This window comes from Salvelinus alpinus, chromosome 3 (genome assembly GCF_045679555.1).
Source record: "Salvelinus alpinus chromosome 3, SLU_Salpinus.1, whole genome shotgun sequence".
In the NCBI taxonomy this organism is placed as follows: Eukaryota; Metazoa; Chordata; class Actinopteri; order Salmoniformes; family Salmonidae; genus Salvelinus; species Salvelinus alpinus.
Window position 1 is genome coordinate 58,080,124 of NC_092088.1, and position 26,976 is coordinate 58,107,099.

Below are 26,976 nucleotides of genomic sequence, written 5' to 3' on the forward strand. Positions count from 1 at the left end.
CAGTTTTAAGAAAAATACCTAAAGAAATAAATAATTAAAGAGCAGCAGTAAAATAACAAGACCGAGGCTATATACAGGGGGTATACCCCCCTTGGTTTGTGCTGTGGTGGAGATCTTTGTGGGCTATACTCGGCCTTGTCTCAGGACTGTAAGTTGGTGGTTGAAGATATCCCTCTAGTGGTGTGGGGGCTGTGCTTTGGCAGAGTGGGTGGGGTTATATCCTTCCTGTTTGGCCCTGTCCGGGGGTATCATCGGATGGGGCCACAGTGTCTCCTGACCCCTCCTGTCTCAGCCTCCAGTATTTATGCTGCAGTAGTTTATGTGTCGGGGGGCTAGGGTCAGTTGGTTATACCTGGAGTACTTCTCCTATCTTATCCAGTGTCCTGTGTGAATTTAAGTATGCTCTCTCTAATTCTCTCGTTCTCTCTTTCTTTCTCTCTCTCGGAGAACCTGAGCCCTAGGACCATACGTCACGGCAAACCGGGCATGATGACTCCTTGCTGTCCCCAGTCCGCCTGGCCCTGCTGCTATTCCAGTTTCAACTGTTCTGCCTGCGGTTATGGAACCCCTACCTGTCCCAGACCTGCTGTTTTCAATTCTTAATGATCGGCTATGAAAAGCCAACTGACATTCATTCCTGATTATTATTTGACCATGCTTGTCATTTATGAACATTTTGAAAATCTTGGCTCTCTCTAATTCTCTCCTTCTCTCTCTCTTTCTCTCTCTCGGAGGACCTGAGCCCTGGGACCGTGCGTCGGGGCTGCCGGGCGTGATGGCTCCTTGCTGTCCCCAGTCCACCTGGCCTTGCTGCTATTCCAGTTTCAGCTGTTCTGCCTGCGGTTATGGAACCGCCACCTGTCCCGGACCTGCTATTTTCAACTCTTGATGATCGGCTATGAAAAGCCAACTGAAAATTATTCATGATTATTATTTGACCATGCTTGTCACTTATGAACATTTTGAACATCTTGGCATAGTTCTGTTATAATCTCCACCCAGCACAGCCAGAAGAGGACTGGCCACCCCTCATAGCCTGGTTCCTCTCTAGGTTTCTTCCTAGGTTTTGGCCTTTCTAGGGAGTTTTTCCTAGCCACCGTGCTTCTACACCTACATTGCTTGCTGTTTGGGGTTTTAGGCTGGGTGTCTGTACAGCACTTCGAGATATTAGCTGATGTACGAAGGGCTATATAAAATAAACTTGATTTGATTTTGATTTGGGTACCGGTACAGAGTCAATGTGCAGTGGGCACCGGTTAGTCGAGGTAATTTGTACATGTAGGTAGAGTTAAAGTGACTATGCATAGATAAGAGACTAGCAACATCGTAAAAGATGGGGGGGGGGGGGGGGCAATGCAAATAGTCTGGGTAGCCATTTGATTAGATGTTCAGGAGTCTTATGGTTTGGGGCTAGAAGCTGTTTAGAAGCCTCTTGGACCTAGACTTGGCGCTCCGGTACTGCTTGCCGTGCGGTAGCAGAGAGAACAGTCTATGACTTGGATGGCTGGAGTCTGACAATTGTTAGGTTCTTCCTCTGACACCACCTGGTATAGAGGTCCTGGATGGCAGGAAGCTTGGCCCCAGTGATGTACTGGGCCATACACACTACCCTTTGTAGTGCCTTGCGGTCGGAGGCCGAGCAGTTGCCATACCAGGCAGTGATGCAACCAGACCGGATGCTCTCGATTGTGCAGCTGTAAACTTTTTGAAGATCTGAGGACCCATGCCAAATCTTTTCAGTCTCCTGAGGGGGAATAGGCTTTGTCGTGCCCTCTTCACGACTCTTGGTGTGTTTGGACCATGATAGTTTATTGGTGATGGGGACACCAAGGAACTTAAAGCTCTCAACCTGCTCCCCTACAGCCCCGTCGATGAGAACGGGGGTGTGCTCTGTCCTCCTTTTCCTGTAGTCCACAATCATCTCCTTTATCTTGATCACGTTGAGGGAGAGGTTGTTGCCTTGGCACCACACGGCCAGGTCTCACACCTCCTCCCTATAGGCGGTCTCATCTTTGTCGGTGATCAGGCCTACCACTGTTGTGTCATCTGCCAACTTAATAATGGTGTTGGAGTCGTGCCTGGCCGTGCAATGAGTGAAGAGGGAGTACAGGAGGGGACTGAGCACGCACCCCTGAGGGGCCCCCGTGTTGAGGAACAGCGTGGCGGATGTGTTGTTATCTACCCTTACCACCTGGGGACGGCCCGTCAAGAAGTCTAGGATCTAGTTGCAGAGGGAGTTATTTAGTCCCAGGGTCCTTAGCTTAGTGATGAGCTTTGAGGGCATTATGGTGTTGAACGCTGAGCTGTAGTCAATGAATAGCATTCTCACATAGCTGTTCCTTTTGTTCAGGTGTGAAAGGGCAGTGTGGAGTGCAATAGAGATTGCATCAACTGTGGATCTGTTGGGGTGGTATGCAAATTGGAGTGGGTCTAGGGTTTCTGGGATAATGGTGTTGATGTGAGCCATGACCAGCCTTTCAAAGAACTTCATGGCTACAGACGTGAATGCTACGGGTCGGTAGTAATTTAGGCAGGTTACCTTGTTGTATGTCCCTGTGCCCAAGAACAATATCTTGAGCACATAGAACACCTGTTCTGCCACAGCACCCACATCCCTGGGTCGCTCGCCTTTTCAGTTTGCTGCAGCTAGCAACTGGAACGAGCTACAACAAATACTCAAACTGGACAGTTTTATCTCAATCTCTTCATTCAAAGACTCAATCGTGGACGCTCTTACTGACAGTTCTGGCTGCTTTGCATGATGTATTGTTGTCTCTACCTTCTTGCCCTTTGTGCTATTGTCTATGCCCAATAATGTTTGTACTATGTTTTGTGCTGCTACCATGTTGTGCTGCTGCCATGTTGTTGTCATGTTGTGTTGCTACCATGCTGTGTTGTCATCTTCGGACTCTATGTAATGTTGTGTTGGCTCTCTTGTCGTGATCTGTGTTATGTCCTATATTTCTATTTTAATTAATTTTATTTTTAATCCCCCGTCCCGGCAGGAGGCCTTTTGGTAGGCCATAATTGTAAATAAGAATTTGTCCTGAACTGACTTGCCTAGTTAAATAAAGGTAACAAAAAAGATTGTGCGCATGTAATGCCATTTTAGGCTAATAATGAAATGACAGACATACAGTACCAAAGCCTCCTCAAATAAGGCTAAATAGAGGAAGTGACAACTATGGCTATGTTCACAGGAAAATGTATGACGCAAGAGAGCGCCCAGTCGGACACCTATGACGCTTTCAGTAAATGAGAGCGAAAAGGTTCAACTTGAGTTCTCCTGTGTAACAAGATCACTATTAAATACAGGGAAGTAAACAGTTGCTTGTTGTTACTACTATTAGCAGGGCCAAATTCTGAGGTATTACATGTAGCACTTCTGCTATTGCCTCTTACTAATACAAGTGCACACTGTACCAATCAACTCTATAGTGAGGGATCAGATGAGTACATGCAAAACTGAAACTGGGAAGTGCATTCCAAAATGTTAACTTCCCTCTATTAACACCTGTTTAGTTTCATCATTTTCAAGTTCATGGGTCTCCAGTGATTGTTTTAACACGTGGCTTTAATTCTGAATGAATGAGTCAGACTCATCTTGAAGGTATCACATATGAAGGTCATAGCAGACACAGCTAGGTTGACACTAAATGGGCGTTATGACCATGCATTGGTCTCAACGGGTTGTATTTTGACTGGGGACTAACTCATTGAGTTGAATACCTTGTATGTGACGTCCAGCAGTGCGTAGCAGGGTTTCAGTGTGTCCACATCGACTGGGACCAGCAGACGAGGCTCAGCCGCCAGGACACCCAGGTGACGCAAAGCCTGCAGGTGGTACCTGAAGCACAGAGATCACACACATAAACATTTTACATTAAGGACCTGGAGGGCCACAGCATTGCTGCTTTTCACCCTTTCCTTCTAAATCAAATCAACTTGATTGGATTTAATCAACAACTGAGTCAGACCCGGTCGGAACTGACCAGATGAGTGAACATTGTCTAATCATTTACAAATCAATTGAAAAACCACCAACCAGGTAGAAACGAAAAATCTGCAATACTTGCATAGCCCTCGTCTATATGGTATTCTTTAACTATTCTTAATTATGGTCATTGACTTAGAGCGCTTGACTTGGCTCTGTCAGTAGAAGTTCTGATGAATTTCTTATCTCCCTGCAAGTTTTAAGAATAACAAAATGGGCCGTGTGACGGGGAGGGAGTGTAACACTCACACGGCCCATTTTGTTATTCTTAAAATCTGCAGCTCAAAACAGCAATACTTTCAAACAGTACACACCAAATTCATTATGGTCATTGAAAGTCTATGCCGTTACGTTAGAGCTCTGTCTGTCCTGCCATTTTCGAGCTCTGATAAGCTGTACCTACTGTTTGTATTCCCTGCGGTTGTGTGTCTTACCGGTTGTCTGTGCTGTGGGCAGGGAAATGGGGGTAGAGAGCACAAAGCAAGGCAGCGATGGCCGAGTTGGAGGTGCTGAGAGTGTACCTGGGAGAGGACAATGGGCTAACATCAGACCACTACATAATGGATACAGACATAAATGTAAACAAACAGGCACATCACATCAGAGTGTTGATGTTGGCACATATTACAATAGAATCCTTTTTTGGTGAATAGGTCCAAAGAACAAATGAGGAATTTGGCCTGGGCAAAACCGTTTTGAATTGCTAGGCACCTGAATTTGTGCTCATAAAAGCCCTACTTAAAAATATAAAAAAATTAAATAAAAAAATGACAGCACCTAAGTGTGTGCTTAGGCTGGTTCAAACCATTGTGTCGGCTTGGAGAGAAAAATCACTTGTTTGGGTTAGTGTAGGTGAGGGGTTGCCTCGCCTCCTCTTAAAATACCAACTGAAGAGAATAGTTCTCAACCCACGAGCTGCCACTCATCCGCTCTCCATGGCAACGGATAAAGAGAATTGGCTGGGATGTACCTGTTTTTACAAAGTGTATTACAGACAGAGGTGTAAAAAACAGCACTATTTACTACACGAGTCAGCTTGATAACAAGACCCACAAACATACAGAGCAACAGTCAACTTCTGTTTGCTCAACACTGATCTCATCTTGAACTGTAGAGTAACATATTCACTGAGAATGGCTGCTCATTTAGCGCTTCTCAAATTCATTTTCAGAAACTTGTCCCTGAGCAATATTACTATGTTTGAATTGACCCATTCCCTATGCTGAGACTAGGCTCATTGTGGAACTCTGTAGCTACACAAAATGAGAAGATAATTGTTTCACTTCAGGTTCTATGATGAAAGCCAGACTGGCAGGGCTGTATGGTGATTGGTTACTATGCAGGATGAAATAATTCTCCACAGACCACATCCAGAGAGAGAAAAAGAGATAGAGTGAGTGCAAGAAAATATTAAAAGAAAGACGCCATGTGTCTGCTCCCCACTACAATCTTTCCTTACGCAGGCGTATGTTCAAGGCCGGAATAGGCTGAGAATACTACAATAAGGCCATTCAAATTGCGACCTTGAAGTTGTGGGCCTGCAATTGTCAGCCCTAAAATAAGCAAGTCTAAAATCAAAGGGTTTGTCTAGTAAATGTTGATAAGGAGACAGATTTAGCATCAGTAATGAGTATTGTTACATAAAACTAGATACCCCATAGTCACTGTTTGCATAGCCCTGGGATATTTGAACTATTTGTTATAAAGAACACTCACATAACAGGACACCCCTAACACGTCAACACATTATACACGTGTTGTAGCAAAACATGCAATCAATATTGATACAGGTACAAATGACAGGTGAAAAGTAAAATATCCATTGACTAGATTATGTTTGATTTACTTTCAATGCAAAAGACAGTACAAGCCATATTTATGTCAGCTATGACCATTGGAGAGGCTGGCTGAAACCTGTTGTGGAAACATGTCTCACCTCCCTCCTCCTAGGAAGAGCAGGCCCAGGGCCATGTGGTGGGCCATGTGGAAGCCATAGTTCATCTCTCCACTGGTCCTCTTGTGGAGGAAGCGGCAGAGCTGCAGCACCTTCAGGTTACCAGAGCCAGCCATCACCATGGACAGGGCCAGCAGCACCATGCTCAGACATGTCTGCAGGTTATAGTGGCCCGTCTGGCATAGGAGACACACAGAGACAAGGTGAGAGAGAAAAATTGGTTGTGGTGATTTGGAGCTTGAGTGTATTCTATTGGCTTAAATGGACATTATGGTTGGGAGAAATATGAAAGCAGTGAAACTTACAACCGTCGCTGTCGCTGATGTCAAACACTGCATGAAACTCCTTGCAAACTTGTACTGTGCGAGAAACAGAAGGGTTAGAGACGAACTAGCCAAATAACAAACTTATTTTGAAGTTCGCGCTTCTTACCAAGCAGTCGAATGCGTCTGAGTTGGCCGAGCCAGCGAAGCGAAATCCCACCGCCATGCACGCTCCAGCGATTATGTAGTCATGGGCTTGGCTGAGGACAGGAATCGTCACACACATCAACTCAAATCCAGCCATGCGGAGAGAGCTAAGGAAACTTTAAGTAAAGTCAGTTTGTACTCACGCTAAAGTTTCCATGTTCAAATCCTCTGAAACCACTGGGTTCCCAATGTTCTCTTGGATTATCTGAATTCAAAACAAAGCAAATTGATCTTTGATTCTATAATCATTGTTATCATTGTTTTGGGGATATTAACTAATTTGATCTTGTTGACGTGTAAATGGTCCAGATGGAGGAAATGCCATTGAGCCTCGTTGCCTCAGTCGTATGCGCTTGGCAGTAAAGAGTAATTTGAGGACTGAAACTTGGTTTCCTTATTAGCACTGATGTCATTCATTAACAAGTTCATCACACAGTATGACTAACTAACAACATTAAGAGCCTCATATTGAACCTCTAATGTCTATGGACTGGGACATCTGCACTGTTGACCCCAAGAACCCGAGGCCGAAATGATATTACCAGTTGTCCGGAGTAGAGGTTTGTGCTGGCAGTGACTTGTGTCTAATGAGCTGAGGAGTTCGTGCATGTGTGCATATTCAGGGCAGTTACCTGAGGCACATTGCTGCTCACCCACTCCGAGTTGGGTAGAATCTCATCCCACATGATGATACACCTGGCCAGTGTCTGAGGAGGGAGAGGAGACAGTGACAATGTGTGAGGGTAGTGGATCAGACATTTTGAATTATATACAGTACCAGTCAAAAGTTTGGACACAACTACTCATTCCAGGGTTTTTCTTTATTTTTACTATTTTCTACATTGTAGAATAAGTGAAAACATCAAAACTCTGAAATAACACGTATGAAATCAAGTAGAAAGCAAAAAAGTGTTAAACAAATCAAAATATATTTTAGATTCTTCAAAGTAGCCACCCTTTGCCTTGATGACAGCTTTGCACACTCTGGGTTCTGGCATAGTGAATAAGGCAGATCCGTAGTGGCCAGTACACAGTGGCTACAGTAGCTGAGCTTCTCTGCACTGACTCACCCTGAGAAGCAGAAACTCTGGTTTGATGAAGTCCAGGAGGAACATGGTGTCTGGAGCTTTCAGCCAATCAGCGATAGACCTGTGAAGGGGTGACAAATAGGTGTTAATGGCAGCCTGAGCCAGAACCAGGTGATAGCTTCTAACTGAAGAAGTAATTTTGTATGTGCTGGAGCGCTGGGGTCAAGATGTGCTGTGATGCACCGTGTAAGATTAGATGGAGTCCATTACTTACAGGGAGCATACTGAGAGAATAGGACATTGTGTCTCGTTGAAGGCTAATCTAATATGAGAGTAAGAGTGGTGGTGGTGGAATCCATTCTCACCTGTTGTTGGTTTTCAGGTAAATCATGGCCAGGGCTAGGGTCGCTCCAGGACAGGTGACGTCCACGTTGATGGTGTCACCCTCCTGTCACAAAGAACATGGGCATTAGTTTAAAAAAAAGTTCAACCTGAGACAATAACCAGAAACCCTCACAGTTGGGACAAAGTATCGGGGCAGTGTATTCTGTCAGACCTTGGTTTTGTGCCATCAGGAAAAAAAATTATATGTTAGATGGGGATGAACTGGACAGTAGGCTTTGTTGGGTTATAATTTGAAATACTTGCTACACCATAAGTTAATGTTTATATATAGAAGGAATGTATATGGTGGGGTCAATGGACTTTGGATATGAGCCAGGGGCTTGAAATGTTACTAAGGGAAAAGGCAATCACATGGTTGTGGTCACTGATAAGGGTGGATAGCTGTGGATTAGTGAGGAATGGGGGCTGAGGTCAGGTCAGATTACGGGAGAAGGAACAGTTTATTACCCACATCACTTAACTTCCTGCCTAGCAACAAAGATGTAATGTTTAGAGGAAAGGAGGACTCCACCTAAAGTGGGGTATATATAAACTTGTACTGGTGCGATCATGTCTTTGTCTGTTCAGCTGTCTGACCCATTGGGTGAATAAACTTTGTTTGAGCTTTACTAGCGGTCCGTGAGTTTATACTCCGTTTATTTAAAACCTAACAGCCTACAAGTGAGGAAAGTTGTCTCGCAATTTGCTTTTTTCCCCCTTTACCTTGATCTGGTAGCTGGGGGACTTGTGTTTTTCTCTGTTGATGCCGGCGTGGGTGCGTCGATGCCCCCCCACCATGTACTGGTAGAGCTGCTCAGGGACATTCAGGTCAGACATACCTATTAGGTTACTGCCATGCTATGGAGAGAGAGAGAGGGTGTGAGGAGAAGGGGTCATTCAGTGACTGAGAAACTCTCCTCTTCTGTTTTTTTAGATGATCCACGTCCTGAGGGAACGCTAGTGATGCATTTAGTCACCTTTTTCATTCAGCACCCTTTTATGATTTCTCAGCCTTTTGACGTATGAAGAGTGCTTTCCACGTGAGAACATTTCCTCTTTCTATTACCTCTCTACATACACAGGAGTAAGTTACTTACTGCAGAGCTGATCCAGTAGTGTAATTGCAGTGTGTACAACTAGACTTACCCCCAGACAGACCATGCCCAGGGCCAGCCCAGCGGCAAGGGAGTAGGACTCGCGGTCTGTACAGTACTCCATCTCAGGACCAGGGGGTCGACCTGCAGGAAGCAGCAACATCTGTTAACTTCAATATTTATTGGAGTTTCGGAGTAAGCTCCATCATCAAAGCACCATATTTGAAGGAATACATTTTACTTCAATTATATATTTTTTTGCTGGCGCATCTTAGAGAAAGTTCTGCCTTGACAACAAAGCTTGCTCCGAAACGTGTCAGCAATACATATCATTGAAGAGAATAAGGCTGCCGTGCTGAACCTTCCTTAGACATTTCAGTTGTACATTCTAAGGACTGAGCACCACTTCAGCAGTCCAGACCATTTTTTAAATCTTGGTTGGAGCACCAGCACCTATAATCTATTCAATATCCAGGGACAACATAGACGCTTCACAAATCATCTGGTATAAGCATACTGTAACTAAAGGGACTATTAAAGGGTGACATAACAGCTCCATATGTAGGGTGCGTTGCTAAATGTGATAACACACTATGTATATTTCCCCCCAAAAAGAATGTGCTTTATAAAAGGCTGACATAACCCATGCAAATGAAGATGCTGATATGAAGTGTGAGATTCCACCTGACATTACTTGCCCCATCGAAACAGTGTGAAACTGTATTGATGTGATGCAACTGCCATACCTGGTGAAAACCTTGTGTTCTGGCCTGGAGCAGGTCAGGGCTAACTGGCATGTGAGGCCTACAGTGTGATGCTAAGCCAATGACACATGCTCTAAGTAAACTGACCAGGTTAAATAAAGACGGTGAATAAATAAAAGGGCAAAGCTGCGGATCAGAGTTCTCAGAAACCCTGCTTCCGACAGCTAAAGGTCAGATGATTCTGCGCATGAGCAAATCAATGTCTGCAAGATCACATGATAGTACTCTACATAACAGAACCGAATAGCATAGAAAGTTACCGTAAGACAAATATCTAATTTCTTACTGGATGATTGTACAAATGGTCAAATCTCTCTCTCATGCGGCCAAAACAACAGCGTGCACCACTAGGCAAAATATGTGCTTCGATTGAAACAAAATACAGGTATCCTACAGTTTGCTAACACCATCTGCGCTAAAATTTGCTCAGCGTACATAATTCAAAACAACACTGTTGTTAACCCAAGATCTAAATGAATATCCCCATGAAATTAAATGGTTGGCATGCAGATGCTGTATGGACATTTCCCAGTAAAACTTGAAGAATTAAACGCGACAATTTGGGCAACCATCCTAAAATCTCATAAGAAATTAGGTTGTGCAATGCATCCTACGTTGAGAGCTGTTATGTCACCCTTTACAACATGACATAAGCTTATAAATGATATGTGACGCATCTGTTGCATCTGAAGTCTACATATGCTATTATAAAGCAATTATAAGTTGTTTGTTTTAAGTGGTACCAGCAGTTCCATGTCAAAACAGTTTGTGTCTTGTATTGTATTTAGTGTTGTATGCCCTCCTCCCTGCAAATATCCCCACGGGACAACAAAACATTTACTTCATTAGGGACGTATCTATCACTGACCGATCTCAGCGAGCAGCACCTCCGCGTTGTGGCGGTGTCCTGTGCCCTGGTAGACCAGGCCGATGCCCACCACGGCCGCAACCTGAACGTTGTGCGGTACATCCAGCTCAGTGGAGGTGGGCGGGAGCAGTGCGGGAATGTGGATGCTCAGCAGGCGGGTGATTGACATGTCCATGGTGCTCAGCTTGGCTGCAGACACACCCAGGAGCAGCCCGATGCTTGTCATCTCGTGGCCCTGAGGACACACCGGCAGCCATTTTCATTAGTCCCCCATGGACTTTATACACAGAGGGGTTCACTTGTTTATTAACAAATAGAGAGATTATGAGTTACTGTGTAGGGCTGAATGGAGAGCTAGTATAAAACAACGAGGTTATAACAGATCAGAGCTCTTTGCTCAACATGTGCTGAGTGAGGTCATTTTTTGCCCTCATCCTCTTTTTGGGGGAACCAAACTATACTGTAGTTCAGCCTAAAATAAGTTATTTTCTCCTTCATCACAGAATTACGTTACATAACAAAATGAATGAAAACATTTGAAAGTACTAATTTTGCGTAAATCACCTGATCCCTTTCATACTTAAATAATTCAATATTAATTTCCAGCCATCAAAGACTGCTGTACTATATCCTAATTAACAGTACAGCAGTAGACCTTTAAAAGTCCACACGTTGTGCTCCAATGTAGGCTCATCTGTCCTGGCACAGGTGATAAGCTAGCAAGAATGAGAATAGTAGTAAAATCGTATACTGTAGTAAATAACCACTGATCTTTCCTGAGCTGAGAGATGTGATAGATATGACCACACAGCCTTCTATGGCAGGCCTAACTGGAAATGAGAAAGTTGCTATGCGTCACTGCCAGGGAAAAGTCAAAGTGAAACTCCGCTCTCAGCACGCTGAGGCCTTCCCACTTTCATGTGAGAAAAATAACAGGATGCCGAGAGACAATTTCTGCTAAAACCAACGTGCAATCTAGAGAAGCTTCAAAACATGTAATGAGAAAAAGTACGACGACAAAACTCAACCGCAGAACCTGTGTTTGCATGCATGCTCACCTTGGTTAAGTAGTCATGTATGTTGAGTGTGGCCAGCTTGGTGAGGTGTCCGTTGAGGCCCAGAGCCATGAGGAATCCTGCATACTCGTTGGCCAGCTCGGGGCTCTTGGGTTTGTTGTAGGCGATCCAGGCAGAGTCCACCTGGGAGGCCGGAGCGATTTTCAGGCCCGCAGCCACCCCATTGTGAAAGCTGGACCAGCTCGTCATGTTGGGAGGAACGTCAATGTTCCCGCTGTTCAGATCTACCATGGTGTTCTGAGGGGGCGCACGACCTGTCACCAGAAACACAAGACTCCATATCGGATTCTGACAAACTCTACACGCATTCTCGACATTTAGGCCATAATCACGTTGGCACCAAGGAGCAATGTAAACATGGCCTGCCGGGTTCATAATAAGTTTCTGCTTCTCATCACAGTGATCACACACATTGCATTCTTTCCCTTGTCCTAAAACACAACACACTGAAGCACCAGCTGTAATTACAGATCCAGACTGACTAAAGTGAGCTTTCTTGTGGGCTGCTGTTAAAAACACACCCAGAGATTGAACTTGTATAGACAGACTGGGAAAAGCCTTTTTACTCAGATCTTCAAAGGAAAAACAACATATTCCTGTACTTGATGCTTTTTCATAACTATTTCTGTAAACGTGTTTGAAGTAGGGTTGGGCGGTATGGCCTAAAAATATCCCCAAAAAATTCAAACTTACGATTTCTTTGTTTTCTCTAAATAAGCTTTATGTACAATTAAATGTCAAATACACTGCATTTCAAAAATTGAGGGCTGTGAAATGAAGGCTAAATATAAGCCCCACTAACAATTTAATTATTTTATCAAAATAGTTAGTTAGTTTAACCTGCTTTTTTGCAATAACCCCTGATCTGGATTTCAAGTCTGTCTATGAAAATGCCCTTTTTGTTACAAATGTAATGACTAACTTCTTGTAGCAGGCATTATAGAAAATTAAAAACAGGTCTCAAACAATCTCTCAAGCACAAGTCAACGTGCTAGTGAGTAGCTTGCTAATCTTTATATATGCCAACTTGGATCCATTTGCTAGCTAACAAGGTAGAACAGTGGAATCGTTATGAACACAACCTTCTGTCCGTCTCCAACTGTTTGAACAGCATGCTAGCCTGTCCACTTTGTTCAGATGTTCAAATCAAGTGGCCTACCTTATTCCTCAGAATGAGAACGAGCTGCCCATTCCTTATATAATTGTGTTTTATGCTTATTGCACATTTAGAAAACACAGACTAGACAGCTAATATAACAGTCTTTGGCTAAAATGCTGTTTGTGGTATGTGGTACCGCAATGCCGCGTGCAACAAACTGAGCATTCATTTTCCAGAATCAATGTTCATTGATACTCCTGTTTTAGTAGTGTCTGCTCTGGGCGCAATTTGTGTAGTTGAGACATAAAAAAGGGTCTCGTTAGAAGGCTTATCTTCTCTGTTACAGTAAAATAATGTCTCCATGTGTTTCAGTGGCCATACTACCAATTCTGTTGGACCAAACCTCAAATGCAAATAGCGAGTTGAAACCACTTGTCAGAGAGGAAGAAGTGATCTCTCAACTTTGTTGGTGTGAGTGGCAGAGGCTTGGTGTGTGTAAACAGAGAGGAAGAGGCAAAGCGAGAGGTTTCACACTTGCCAAAACCTGTCCAAAATAAGCCCAATGCGTTTCTATGGGCTAATTTTGGACCTAAGCTTGTCACCTGCCTTCCCGGTTTTGGGACAATGACTCCCATTGTTAGGGCGGAGACATGAGCATCTTGTCATTATATTCAGCTCTCTGGTGTAAATGGGAAGGTGCACCAAAAATACAAAAAACTTGATTCTTGCGATACAGGCATTTGAAATATCACGCAAAAACATTTGATATATCATTTGAATTTGATATATCGGCCAGCCCTAGTTTGAAGACAGACACGTTCTCTCAGACACACACGTATGAGAAAGGCCTGAGGGATACAGTACCAGTAAGGTTGAGTTTGGGCACTGGTAGGGGCTCCGTTGGCACAGGGTGGTAGGAGAAGAGGGTAAACAGGCCTCTGCCAACTGGCAGAGCCATGGTACGCTGGCAAAGCTGCAACAGTCTGCCCAGAGAGAAAGCAGAGAGAGGGATGGAGAGACAGAGGCATCAGAACAATAGCCAACACAACTACATACCAACCGCTAACTACAGAGCACACCAAAAAAAAAATATATATATTTAAAAGCAAGGTTGAAACTAAGAAGATTTTGGATATAGCCTGTAACGTGGGCCCAGACTGCTTTTGAACGATAGCTGCCATCACTTGAACGATATTACTCACTTGTTCTCCTTCTCCTCTATGTACTCGTGGTCACTGACCTCGGGCAGGTGGACCACACTGACCCTGACTGGTCGGGAGCTCTGGAGTAGACGTCTGGCCTCATGGACGCGCAGGTCCTGGCTCCAGATAAGACCAATTACGTCCTGGTTCAGATCTGTCATACCATCCTCCTCCTCCTCTGCCTCTGTGGTGGCCGGAGCCTCCAGCATCAGCCCCAGACCCACCGTCTGAGTACACACACACACACAGAGAGAAATAAACACACACGAAACAGAAACATTAACTCTAAATCCACAAGGTTGTAAAGGATGAAGCCCAAACCATCCAATAACCCCAGAAACTCACACTTACAGCTTTGCCTTTGGCCACGGTCACTTTGTGTGCTTGTTTGGTGAGATCCTGTCGCCCAATCAATAGGCAGACGTCCTCTGACCAGTCAGAGCAGGGTTGCTCTCGACACTGGTAGATAGCATCTCTGATGGGCAGAGCCACACCAAAGGGCACAGATTCCAGGTCTTTCAATGTGAAACCTAAACACAACACATGAATGTAAAAGAGTCTCACACCAGCAAATACTCCATAGCATAGCAATAACAGACAGGCTGTGGAGATGTTTCTAGGCCTGATGTAAAGTCGTACCTTCTGATGTTAGCCAAACCACAAGCGTTACAGCCAAACTTTCATTTGGAGCATCAGGCTTCATACAGCTCGGTCTGGAAGAGAAACAGATATTACATTTCTCAGTCTCAAGTTGGAAAATCATGGTTAAAATGTTAGGACAAGAGTCTAGTTTATAGCTGTTACTATTACTAGAGGTATATTTAAGCAATATACCACGGCTAAGGGCTGTTATTATGCCCGACGCCTCGTGGAGTGCCTGGATACAGTCCTTAGCTGTGGTATATTGGGCCATATACCACAAACTTGAGAGGTGTCTTACTGCCATTATAAACTGGTTACCAACATAAATATAACAGTAAACAAGTATTTTTGAGTCCTACCCATTGTATATTGTCTGAAATACCATGGCTTTCAGCAAATCAGCAAACTACGCAGTTAATAAAACGGAGTGAACCCTTCTTTTGGCTTTATGGGGAAATGCTTTATGGGGAATAAAGAGTCTAAGAATGAAGTGATTCAAGATGTGCTCCTGGTAAGTTTTTACCTCCTCAAAGCTGATTCAATGACAGTCTTCTTCTGGCCTGTGAGAGAGAGAGACGCCACACAAGTGCTGTAGTTCAGTTGTCACAGTAAAGGAATTGTGAAATGGGTCAGAAAACAGGAGAATGACAAAGACTCACCATAATGCCCATACTCGATTCCAAAATGTCATTTAGATTATCATGCTTGCAAATAATGAAGCTTTACATGTACAGCTCTACTTCAAAGGACATTTCTTTGGAAACTTCATTAAAAGGGCAATCTGCAGTTGCTACACACATTTTTGGACTTACAAATTAAAATGACATGTACCCATTGATTCTTGAAGAATATAAATTATAAATGCCTCATGAGCTTAGTTCAACTGTTGTACCCAAAAAATAAGCTTGTTTAAATATACTTTGTTTACAAACACTATATAGCCTCAAAACATGGTTAAAACTATAATTTTAATATCATGGATCATGGTCAGTCTATGAATTTGAGAGTGGTTACAGTTCTCCAGCCCCATCCCTCAGCTTTTTACCAAAATGGGGCAAGGAGGGCGCTTTGCTATTAGCGCTTTGCTACTGCTGATAGCAGCCCCTTTAAAAGGTAAAAGTAACAATAGCCAAATGAAGACTTGACTTTAAGGAATACTGCGAGACTCTGGCATTTGTTTTGCTTACCCAGAGTCAGATGAACTCGTGGATACCATTTGTATCTGCGTGCAGTATGAAGGAAGTTAGCGGTTGGTTTGCGAGCTAATGCTAACTAGCGTTAGCACAATGACTGGACATTTTATTTATTTTAATCTTTATTTAACTAGGCAAGTCAGTTAAGAACAAAATCTTATTTACAATGACGGCCTACCCCGGCCAAACCCGGACGATGCTGGGCCAATTGTGCACCGGCCTATGCGACTCCCAATCACGGCCGGATGTGATACAGCCTGGATTCGAACCAGGGACTGTAGTGACGCCTGTTGCACGGAGATGAAGTGCCTTAGACCGATGCGCCACTCGGGAGCCAATAGGTCCGGCGTTCATCTAACTCTTGGTAAGTAGAACAAGGCCTTAAATGGCAGAATCTCGCAGTCTCTCTTTAAACAAAGAAACAGGACAGAGACAGCATGGCAGTACTGCCTTACAACCTCTTCCCTTTCATGTGCGGAAATGACTGACCGCTGTGACAAGCATGTGGGAAACATGTGGGCACGCATAAGGCATGTGGGAGGCATGTCCCAGGGATGGTTGTTCGTTATCTTGGGCGCACACTGCTCAGTAATCAGACACACACAAACCCACCTGCAGAGAGCTTGGCCAGATACTTGGACACATCAATTGAAGTGGCGTTGTCATCTCCAATGATGTACAGGGCGTAGCTCTGAGAGGGGGAGGAAGAGAGGGAGAGGCAGAAGAACAGAGAAACAAATGTCAGTGTCTGGCCTATTGAGACAGAGACAGAGAGACAGAGAGAGAGAGAGAGATGCTTAGTGTGCAAGAGAAAGGGTGAGTGAGAGACAGGGGCAGAGAACGAAAGGGTGTGTGTGCAAGTAAGAGTCAACAAGAGAGAGAGAGGGTCAATGAGAGAGAGAAAGAGAGCGAGAGAGAGAGAACGAGACAGTGATGTGGTAAAGAGAATCTGTAATTGCATGACAGGCTGTCAGTCTCTCAGTGGTGACGTGCGTCACCTCACTTAGCCTGATGGAAGGAGACGCACAAGGCCTGGTCATCAGCACAGTCCCCCTGATCCACCTACACCTAACCCGCTAGTGATTCAGCCCTCCATCCGACCAGGGCTTAATTATGGCAGAGTACATAGACAAAAACACACACGCGTTGTCTCTTACTCTCACACATGTACAGTCCATTTGGAAAATACCCCTTGAATTTTTCCACATTCTGTTACATTACAGCCTTATTCTAATTGATTAAATTGTTTTTTTCCCCCCTAATCAATCTACACACAATACCCCAAGACTAAGCAAAAACAGGTTTTTAGGCATTTTAACTTTTTTTTTACTGAAATATCACATTTACATAAGTATTCAGACACTTTCCTCAGTACTTTGTTGAAAGGGGGATACCCAGTCAGTTGTACAACTGAATGCGTCTTCCGCTGAATCAGAGAAGTGCGGGGGGCTGCCATAATCGACATCCACGTCTTCGGCGCCCGGGGAACATGTCCTGAGCACTCTGGAGCAGGTTATTGTCAAGGATCTCTCTGTACTTTGCTCCGTTCATCGTTCCCTCGATGCTGACTAGTCTCCCAGTCCCTATCACTGAAAATCATCCCCACAGCATGATGCTGCCACCACCATGCTTCACTGTAGGGATGGTGCCAGGTTTCCTCCAGATGTGACGTTTGACATTCAGGCCAAAGCGTTTAATCTTGGTTTCATCAGACCAGAGAATCTTGTTTCTCATGGTCTGAGAGTCGTTCAGGTGCCTTTTGGCAAACTCCAAGTGGGCTGTCATGTACCTTTTACTGAGGAATGGCTTCTGTCTGGCCACTCTACCATAAAGGCCTGATTGGTGGTGCTGCAGAGATGGTTGTCCTTCTGGAAGGTTCTCCCATTTCCACAGAGGGAGTCTGGAGCTCTGTCAGAGTGGCCATCAGGTTCTTTATCACCTCCCTGACAAAGGCCCTTCTCCCCCAATGGCTCAGTTTGGCCGGGCGGCCAGCTCTAGGAAGAGTCTTGGTGGTTCCAAACTTCCTCCATTTAAGACCGATGGAGGCCCCTGTGTTCTTGAGGACATTCAATAATTTTTTTGGTGCCCTTCCTCAGATCTGTGCCTCGACACAATCCTGTCTCAGAGCTCTACGGACAATTCTATCAACCTCATGGACCTTATACACAGTTGAAGTCAGAAGTTTGCAAAGACTTAGTTTGGAGACATAACTCTATTTTCAACCCCTCCACAAATTGCTTGTTAACAAACTATAGTTTTGGCAAGTCGGTTAGGACATCTACTTTGTGCATGACAAGTCATTTTCCCAACAATTGTTTACAGACTAGCAATTTCCAAACGCCTTAAGGTACCACGTCCATCTGTACAAACAATAGTACGCAAGTATAAACACCATGGGACCACGCAGCCGTCATACCGCCCAGGAAAGAGACGCGTTCTGTCTCCTAGAGATTAACGTACTTTGGTGTGAAAAGTGCAAATCAATCCCAGAACAACAGCAAAGAACCTTGTGAAGATGCTGGAGGAAACAGGTATAAAAGTATCTATATCCACAGTAAAACGAGTCCTATATCGCCATAACCTGAAAGGCCGCTCAGCAAGGAAGAAGCCACTGCTCCAAAACTGCAATAATAAACCAGACTTACGGTTTGCAACTGCACATGGGGACAAAGACTGTACTTTTTGTAGAAATGTCCTCTGGTCTGATTAAACAAAAATATAACTGTTTGGCCATAATGACCATCGTTATGTTTGGAGGAAAAAGGGGGAGGCTTGCAAGCCGAAGAACACCATCTCAACTGTGAAGCATGGGGGTGGCAGCATCATGATGTGGGGGTGCTTTGCTGCAGGAGGGACTGGTGCACTTCACAAAATAGATGGCTTCATGAGGAAGGAAAATTATGTGGATATATTGAAGCAACATCTCACGACATCAGTCAGGAAGTTAAAGCTTGGTCGCAAATGGGTCTTTCAAATGGACAATGACCCAAGGCATTCTTCCAAAGTTGTGGCAAAATGGTTTAAGGACAACAAAGTAAAGGTATTGGAGTGGCCATCACAACGCCCTGACCTCAATCCCATAGAAATGTTGTGGGCAGAACTGAAAAAGCGTGTGCGAGCAAGGAGGTCTTACAAACCTGACTCAGTTACACCAGCTCTGTCAGGAGGAACGGATCAAAATTCATCCAACTTATTGTGGGAAGCTTGTGGAAGGATACCCGAAACGTTTGACCCAAGTTAAACAATTTAAAGCCAATGCTACCAAATACTATTTGAGTGTATGTAAACTTCTGACCCACTGGGAATGTGATGAAAGCAATAAAAGCTGAGGAAAAAAAATTCTCTCTACTATTATTTTGACATTTCACATTCTTAAAATAAAGTGGTGATCCTAACTGACCTAAGACAGGGATTTTTTACTAGGATTAAATGTCAGGAATTGTGAAAAACTGAGTTCAAATATATTTGGCTAAGGTGTACTGCAGCAAAGCACCCCCACAACATGATGCTGCCACCCCCGTGCTTCACGGTTGGGACGGTCTCCTTCCTGAGCGGTATGACGGCTGCGTGGTCCCATGGTGTTTATACTTGCGCACTATTGTTTGTCCAGATGAAAGTTCAAGTTCCTTGGTGTCCACATCAACATCAAACTAGAAAGGTACAAACACACCAAGACAATCGTGAAGAGGGCACAACAAAGCCTATTCCCCCTCAGGAAACTAAACAGATTTGGCATGGGTCCTCAGATCCTCAAAAGGTTCTACAGCTGCAACATCAAGAGCATCCTGACTGGTTGCATCACTGCCTGGTACGGCAGTTGCTCGGCCTCTGACCGCAAGGCACTACAGAGGGTAGTGCGTACGGCCCAGTACATCACTGAGGCTAAGCTGCCTGCATCCAGGACCTCTACACCAGGCGGTGTCAGAGGAAGGCCCTAAAAATTGTCAAAGGCCCCAGCCACCCCAGTCATAGACTGTTCTCTGTTCTACCGCATGGCAAGCGGTACCAGAGTGCCAAGTCTAGGACAAACAGTTTTTACTCCCAAGCCATAAGACTCCTGAACAGGTAATCAAATGGCTACCCGGACTATCCACAGTGTGCCCCCCCCAACCCCCCCCCATCCAACCCCCCTTTTTACGCTGCTGCTACTCTCTGATTATCATATATGCAGTCACTTTATCTATACATTCATGTACATTCTACCTCAATTGGGCCGACCAACCAATGCTCCCGCACATCGGCTTATGCATAGTCACTTTAACCATATGTACAGTGAGGGAAAAAAGTATTTGATCCCCTGCTGATTTTGTACGTTTGCCCACTGACAAAGAAATGATCCGTCTATAATTTTAATGGTAGGTATATTTGAACAGTGAGAGACAGAATAACAACAAAAAAATCCAGAAAAATGCATGTCAAAAAAGTTAGAAATTGATTTGCATTTTAATGAGGGAAATAAGTATTTGACCCCTCTGCAAAACATGACTTAGTACTTGGTGGCAAAACCCTTGTTGGCAATCACAGAGGTCAGACGTTTCTTGTAGTTGGCCACCAGGTTTGCACACATCTCAGGAGGGATTTTGTCCCACTCCTCTTTGCAGATCTTCTCCAAGTCATTAAGGTTTCGAGGCTGACGTTTGGCAACTCGAACCTTCAGCTCCCTCCACAGATTTTCTATGGGATTAAGGTCTGGAGACTGGCTAGGCCACTCCAGGACCTTAATGTGCTTCTTCTTGAGCCACTCCTTTGTTGCCTTGGCCGTGTGTTTTGGGTCAATGTCATGCTGGAATACCCATCCATGACCCATTTTCAATGCCCTGGCTGAGGGAAGGAGGTTCTCACCCAAGATTTGACGGTACATGGCCCCGTCCATCGTCCCTTTGATGCGGTGAAGTTGTCCTGTCCCCTTAGCAGAAAAACACCCCCAAAGCATAATGTTTCCACCTCCATGTTTGACAGTGGGGATGGTATTATTGGGGTCATAGGCAGCATTCCTCCTCCTCCAAACACGGCGAGTTGAGTTGATGCCAAAGAGCACCATTTTGGTCTCATCTGACCACAACACTTTCACCCAGTTGTCCTCTGAATCATTCAGATGTTCATTGGCAAACTTCAGACGGGCATGTATATGTGCTTTCTTGAGCAGGGGGACCTTGCGGGCGCTGCAGGATTTCAGTCCTTCACGGCGTAGTATGTTATCAATTGTTTTCTTGGTGACTATGGTCCCAGCTGCCTTGAGATCATTGACAAGATCCTCCCGTGTAGTTCTGAGCTGATTCCTCACCGTTCTCATGATCATTGCAACTCCACGAGGTGAGATCTTGCATGGAGCCCCAAGCCAAGGGAGATTGACAGTTCTTTTGTGTTTCTTCCATTTGCGAATAATCGCACCAACTGTTGTCACCTTCTCACCAAGCTGCTTTGCGATGGTCTTGTAGCCCAATCCAGCCTTATGTAGGTCTACAATCTTGTCCCTGACATCCTTGGAGAGCTCTTTGGTCTTGGCCATGGTGGAGAGTTTGGAATCTGATTGATTGCTTCTGTGGACAGGTGTCTTTTATACAGGTAACAAACTGAGATTAGGAGCATTCCCTTTAAGACTGTGCTCCTAATCTCAGCTCGTTACCTGTATAAAAGACACCTGGGAGCCAGAAATCTTTCTGATTGAGAGGGGGTCAAATACTTATTTCCCTCATTGAAATGCAAATAAATTTATAACTTTTTTGACATGCGTTTTTCAGGATTTTTTTGTTGTTATTCTGTCTCTCACTGTTCAAATAAACCTACCATTAAAATTATAGACAGATCATTTCTTTGTCAGTGGGCAAACGTACAAAATCAGCAGGGGATCAAATACTTTTTTCCCTCACTGTACATACTATCTCAATCAGCCTGACTTACCGGTGTCTGTATGTAGCCTCGCTATTTTATAGCCTCGCTACTGTATATAGCCTGTCTTTTTACTGTTGTTTTATTTCTTTACTTACCTACTGTTCACCAAACAGCTTTGTTGCACTATTGGTTAGAGCCTGTAAGTAAGCATTTCACTGTAAGGTCTACACCTGTTGTGTTCGGCGGACGTGACAAATACACTTGGATTTAATTTGAACGTGGTACCTCCATGCGTTTGGAAATTGCTCCCAAGGATGAACCAAACTTGTGGAGGTCTACAATTTTTTTCTGAGGTCTTGGCTGATTTCTTTTGATTTTCCCATGATGTCAAGCAAAGAGGCACTGAGTTTGAAGGTAAGGCCTTGAAATACATCCACAGGTACACCTCCAATTGACTCAAATGATGTCAATTAGCCTATCAGAAGCTTCTAAAGCCATGAAATAATTTTCTGGAATTTTCCAAACTGTTTAAAGGCACAGTCAACTTAGTGTATGTAAACTTCTGACCCACTAGAATTGTGATACAGTGAATTATAAGTCTGTAAACAATTGTTGGAAAAATGACTTGTGTCATGCACGAAGTATATGTCCTAACCGACTTGCCAAAACTATAGTTTGTTAACAAGACATTTGTGGAGTGGTTGAAAAACGAGTTAATGACTCCAACCTAAGTGTATGTAAATTTCCAACTTCAACTGTATGTAGATGCCCATCGAATCGAAGGAAAGGAGAGATGCACATCCCTAGTCTTTACGAATAGGCAAAATGCCTTTCTCTCTCCCTTTGACATTTAAGCAGTGTGTGTGTGTGTGTGTGTCAATGCTTGATGACCCCTTTTAATTGGGAAATCATGTTTGAACAGAAACTGCCATTGGCAACACAGGGGCTAGGGCCCGCAAACCAACCCAGGGAGTAGAATGTTTATTTAGAACACGAATGGCTACGTGTTGACATTGGTCACTCAAAATATTCAGGAATTATTTGTTGTCCAAACAGTATTTATATAACATGTCAGTCAGGTGGTGAGGTCATCTAGCTGGGCACACATGCTGTAGCTAACCAAGGTGATGGGAAATCTACTTTCCTCACACAACACCAAGGACAACATAAATAGTAATTCCCTAATAGGGTTTTCAGTTGTCTGTGGCACCCCCTATTGGAGATGTCTATATCGCAACCCAACTCTAAAACTCCCACCTGCATGGCCATTGTCCCTTGAGAAAAAAAGTGTATTGTATTCATATCCCTAGCGATAGACGGTGTCATCAATTTCCCTTGTCATCATGAGGCAAAGTTAGAAAAGATAGACGATGATAGCATACCAGCACCAGTAGTTTGGTTCTCTCACAGATGCCGGGCAGGTAGGGGAAGGGTGCTACCTCCTCACCCCTCAGACAGCTGCTGAGCCAGCTGAACACGCACGGAGGCTCCGCCCTCAGGAAGGACGGACGCAGCATCTGCTCCATCTGGGCTGCAGGAGAGGGAGGGGCCACGGAGACTGTCATTCAAAGTGTCACAACAGGCTCTGCGACTACAGACACACCTGTCCTTATCACTCAGTCAGACCATCCTTTCAATCAATATCAAGAAAATGAAAAGTCAAAGTGGTAGACATGCCCTCTCTTCTACGTGAGCAGAGAGGACTACACATGCTTTAGAAGTTGATTTGCCTCTTACCCTGATCTATGATGCAGGACTCCTTGAACGTGGTGATGAATGAGGGGTAATCTCGCCAGTACAGATCGATATACTCCTCCAGCTGCAGATCCCTTTTAATAAACAGTACAACAATTAGCAGGTCATAAGAGGGGCTGTTAATCTAACCTGAGCCATTGAATCAATACTTTTAATACCCAACCTGCTCTACCCTCACCGTGAAGCACTTACACAGACAGCTAACCACAACCAGAAGCAGATAAACCAATCAGAACTATGACTAAGCGAACACCCACGTAAACTTCTAGTACTAACGTGGGGGTTTCAGGCTGGGTTAGATGTAGTGAGGTCATTACGGTACAGGCCTAGCCGGGTTACCAGATTGGTCTGTGCTTTGGTTTAGCTACTGTATCTCTTTGTACAGTATGTATGGCAATGACAGTGAATACAATTATTAATTGGCTGAAGCACCAACTGTTGTGTCAACCAGCCTGGTAATACTAAATGACCAGGACAATAAAACAAGGCCCAAATAAGCACTAAGCAATTCAAGTGCCAGTTGATTCTCCCACTTCAGCTCTTCTTTTAAATGTAAAATGGGACTGTTGACGAGGTCACTTGACACACTTGAAACCGTTTTAATGCCATTTTCTTATCCTGGTAATATTAACGTTTTAGGAGAGACCAAACTCATCAGGTTTTATTGAGCAGTGACTCATCGGACATACTTCTCCATTTAAATGTTTAACAGCTTCATGAAATTGTTGTGTTCGTTCTGAATTGAATATCTGAATTGAAAAGATGCACCTGCGACCTGTCGCTTTAGTTCGCCTCTGAATGGCCATCGCTATCCGAGTGACAATAATAAATCCACAACATTTAACTGGAGTCATTTGAGAGTAATTCTCTCGTGGACAGGATGTTATCCAGGTGTCTGTCAATAGACTGTGGGATGCGACAACTAACGAGGAACTTTGTTCTGGTGTGCAGATTCCTTCAATTATTATTTGGAAAAATTACGATTTCACATCTCTTGAATTTCAGAGGGAGAGGGGACATTTGGCACATACTTTGGCTGAGAGTTTACGTTTAGGGGGGGACCTTCACTAGTCTCATTAGTATATTTTCTTTTCTCATCTCCCTAGAACCTAATCGAGCATCTGACGCAATTACGCAAGGTTTTATTTATGGGTTTCCAAGATTATTTAAGAGCGTTAACCTAGATTGTGAAGACAGAGCACCAGTACCTGGCCAGCTGTTGCAGAAGGCCCACCAGTGATCGCCCCCCGCTCCTCTGCAGCTCGTCCAGCTTCAGCTCCTCATAGAGCAAGTGCAGCACGTAGAACAGGGCTGGGATGTGGGGGAAGAGTGGGGCAGAGGGGTCCAGACGCAGGGCAGGGGTGGAAGACAGAGACTCTTCACAGCCAGAGGTGTCGGTGGACTCCAGACTCACAGCACCACACGCATGCCTGAACACCACCTGTCTGTGGTAGTCTGAGCACCACATGTAGTCCCAGTCCTGGTGGATTATATGCATAGACACACGCACAAAGCCACACAGAAACACTCACACTTAAATTAAATGCATACACAGAAACAGGGCCCAAAGCCACACATACAAAAAGGTCAGTGGGTTAAGGACCAATATTTGTGCCTGGTCTGAATCAGCAGTTTCCCAACATGCACTTCCTTTCTTAAGTAACAGCTCTCAGCCAGAGGGTGAACTCTACACGACACCTCCCCAGTTCAACTGTGCACCCTTAACCCTGGGCCATGACCCCTTCCAGGATTCCATGCTACAGCAGAGCGCCACTTTCCCTCCACAACACCACTAACATACCACATTAATTTATAATGCACAGGGCAAACAGATGAAGGTAAGATGGACTACAGGTTATTTATCAACCTAACCATCATCTTCAATACTTTAGTTTTTTATACATCTATAAATAACAGTGCACTTGGAGCAGATTTCAACCATTTCAAAGTAGTGGCCTGTATATGAACTCAACATATTACTGAAATGCTTATTATGCATGACAGAAAAGCGAATTCACTCATAAGTTGACCTCATCGCTACCTCCTTTTAGCCTCTGTCTGGATTCAGAGCTTGAGAGTAACATGAATAGTCTTATGCTTTCCACGTAAAGCATGGTCTACGGGGGTAACCCCTACCTACCTCATCAGACCCTGTGTCCGAAGGCCGGGCCTTCTTTGGTGCGATCACAGGAGAGAGGGACACTTCAAAATGGAGCTGTGGGGGGAAAACAAAGGTCAAGAGCATGGTAGGGCTACAGACCAATTAACCATCTGATAAACAACATAGGTCCTTCCTGTGTTGCCTTGCCAACCTACCATTTGTGGCTTAGTCTCCATGTCTGGATTTCAGAGATGTGCAGGCTAAGGTGACATCGGTATGACCTAGATTGAGGAACTTCTATGTACTTGGGTATACTGTACATTCAGTAAGACTATCCTCCTAACGGGATCTGAACTCTCTACTTTAAGTCACTCCCTCTCCTGTGAATGACAGCACCGTTGCCAAGGCGACTCACGTTACGTGTCCAGCCCAGCCGCTCTGTGTTGTAGCCCATGAGAGTCATGAAGCAGGTGACAAACAGGTTCCACTCCAGGTGTGCGCTGGGCCCCCCGGGGGCGTTGTAGATGTTGTACCACTTTATCAGCACCTTCATGGCCGTTTCCTTGGGCAGGATGAAGCGCACCGCCTGGAGGCACTTCCTCACTACGGACACGAGGGGGATTAGGAAGCATATGTAAGACGGTGCACAATTACATCCATTTCACACAGAAAATGAACATTTGTATGTATCAAACTTGTGCTGATTTATATAACTGTCATGTTTTTTTAAAGTGGCGTGGTTAAAAAAAAAAGATCTACACTGAACAAAAATATAAACGCAACATGTAAAGTGTTGGTCCCATGTTTCATGAGTTGAAATAAAATTTCACAGAAAAGTTCCATATGCAAAAAATGTGTTTACATCCCTGTTAGTGAGCATTTCTCTTTAGCCAAGACAATCCAGCCACCTGACACATGTGGCATATCTAGAAGCAGCTTAAACAGCAGCCACCTTGTGCTAGGGTGGATTGACCCCTTTACAGTTCACAACACACTGATGTCACGCACAGATGCGCGCAACTCTTGGCTGCAGTAAGAAAGCTTTCACCATCTGAGCCCATTCAACATGGCCTAGATTTACCTTTTTTATTACTTCTAAACAAAACACATTTTTGGGTTCTCACACGGTTACAAATTATGTTTTGATTCCTTCTTTAACAGTCGCTAAGACTATATTTGGTTGTGATCTTTGTTAAATAACTATTTAGGATGCAGCAGTTGTTAGCTAGAATGCTAACGGTCATTGACATAGGCTGTAGCAAAAGCCAGCCAAAGAACCATTTTACTGGTTGAAGTGTTTAAGTATAATGCAATTAATTTGCGATGACAAACATTATTTAAGGCAGGACATTCATACAAGCCTCAAAATCCTATTAGAATCCTAAAGTAGTGTGAAATGCACTCAAAATACTTTTTTTGTTGTTGCTGGCGTTCTATAAGAACTCCCCTGTGTTCTGCCACCACCTTGTGCGCGTCGCCCTCGTGCAGCAATGTTTGCAAACACAGAAAGGAGCTTTATA

General features: G+C 44.3%; 1 protein-coding gene across 2 annotated transcripts in view; it reads right to left on the reverse strand.

Moving 5' to 3' along the window:
- The window catches only part of LOC139571006 (anaphase-promoting complex subunit 1-like), a 60,038-nt gene that overhangs the window by 9,607 nt on the left and 23,455 nt on the right, over nucleotides 1-26,976 (reverse strand). The window contains exons 18-41 of one of the 2 annotated variants that reach the window (XM_071393446.1): nucleotides 25,872-26,059; nucleotides 25,496-25,570; nucleotides 24,564-24,835; nucleotides 23,338-23,429; nucleotides 22,983-23,131; nucleotides 16,381-16,459; nucleotides 15,099-15,135; nucleotides 14,573-14,646; nucleotides 14,285-14,463; nucleotides 13,934-14,160; nucleotides 13,596-13,714; nucleotides 11,615-11,886; nucleotides 10,557-10,791; nucleotides 8,977-9,068; nucleotides 8,554-8,688; nucleotides 7,812-7,894; nucleotides 7,489-7,567; nucleotides 7,051-7,125; nucleotides 6,562-6,623; nucleotides 6,381-6,471; nucleotides 6,254-6,307; nucleotides 5,931-6,124; nucleotides 4,429-4,515; nucleotides 3,730-3,847 (exon numbers count right to left, since the gene is read on the reverse strand). In XM_071393446.1, the coding sequence (XP_071249547.1) occupies nucleotides 3,730-3,847; nucleotides 4,429-4,515; nucleotides 5,931-6,124; nucleotides 6,254-6,307; nucleotides 6,381-6,471; nucleotides 6,562-6,623; nucleotides 7,051-7,125; nucleotides 7,489-7,567; nucleotides 7,812-7,894; nucleotides 8,554-8,688; nucleotides 8,977-9,068; nucleotides 10,557-10,791; nucleotides 11,615-11,886; nucleotides 13,596-13,714; nucleotides 13,934-14,160; nucleotides 14,285-14,463; nucleotides 14,573-14,646; nucleotides 15,099-15,135; nucleotides 16,381-16,459; nucleotides 22,983-23,131; nucleotides 23,338-23,429; nucleotides 24,564-24,835; nucleotides 25,496-25,570; nucleotides 25,872-26,059 (3,068 nt within the window). Of the gene's footprint in view, nucleotides 1-3,729; nucleotides 3,848-4,428; nucleotides 4,516-5,930; nucleotides 6,125-6,253; nucleotides 6,308-6,380; nucleotides 6,472-6,561; nucleotides 6,624-7,050; nucleotides 7,126-7,488; nucleotides 7,568-7,811; nucleotides 7,895-8,553; nucleotides 8,689-8,976; nucleotides 9,069-10,556; nucleotides 10,792-11,614; nucleotides 11,887-13,595; nucleotides 13,715-13,933; nucleotides 14,161-14,278; nucleotides 14,464-14,572; nucleotides 14,647-15,098; nucleotides 15,136-16,380; nucleotides 16,460-22,982; nucleotides 23,132-23,337; nucleotides 23,430-24,563; nucleotides 24,836-25,495; nucleotides 25,571-25,871; nucleotides 26,060-26,976 lie in introns of both variants that reach the window. The other variant, XM_071393445.1, reaches the window with a different exon arrangement.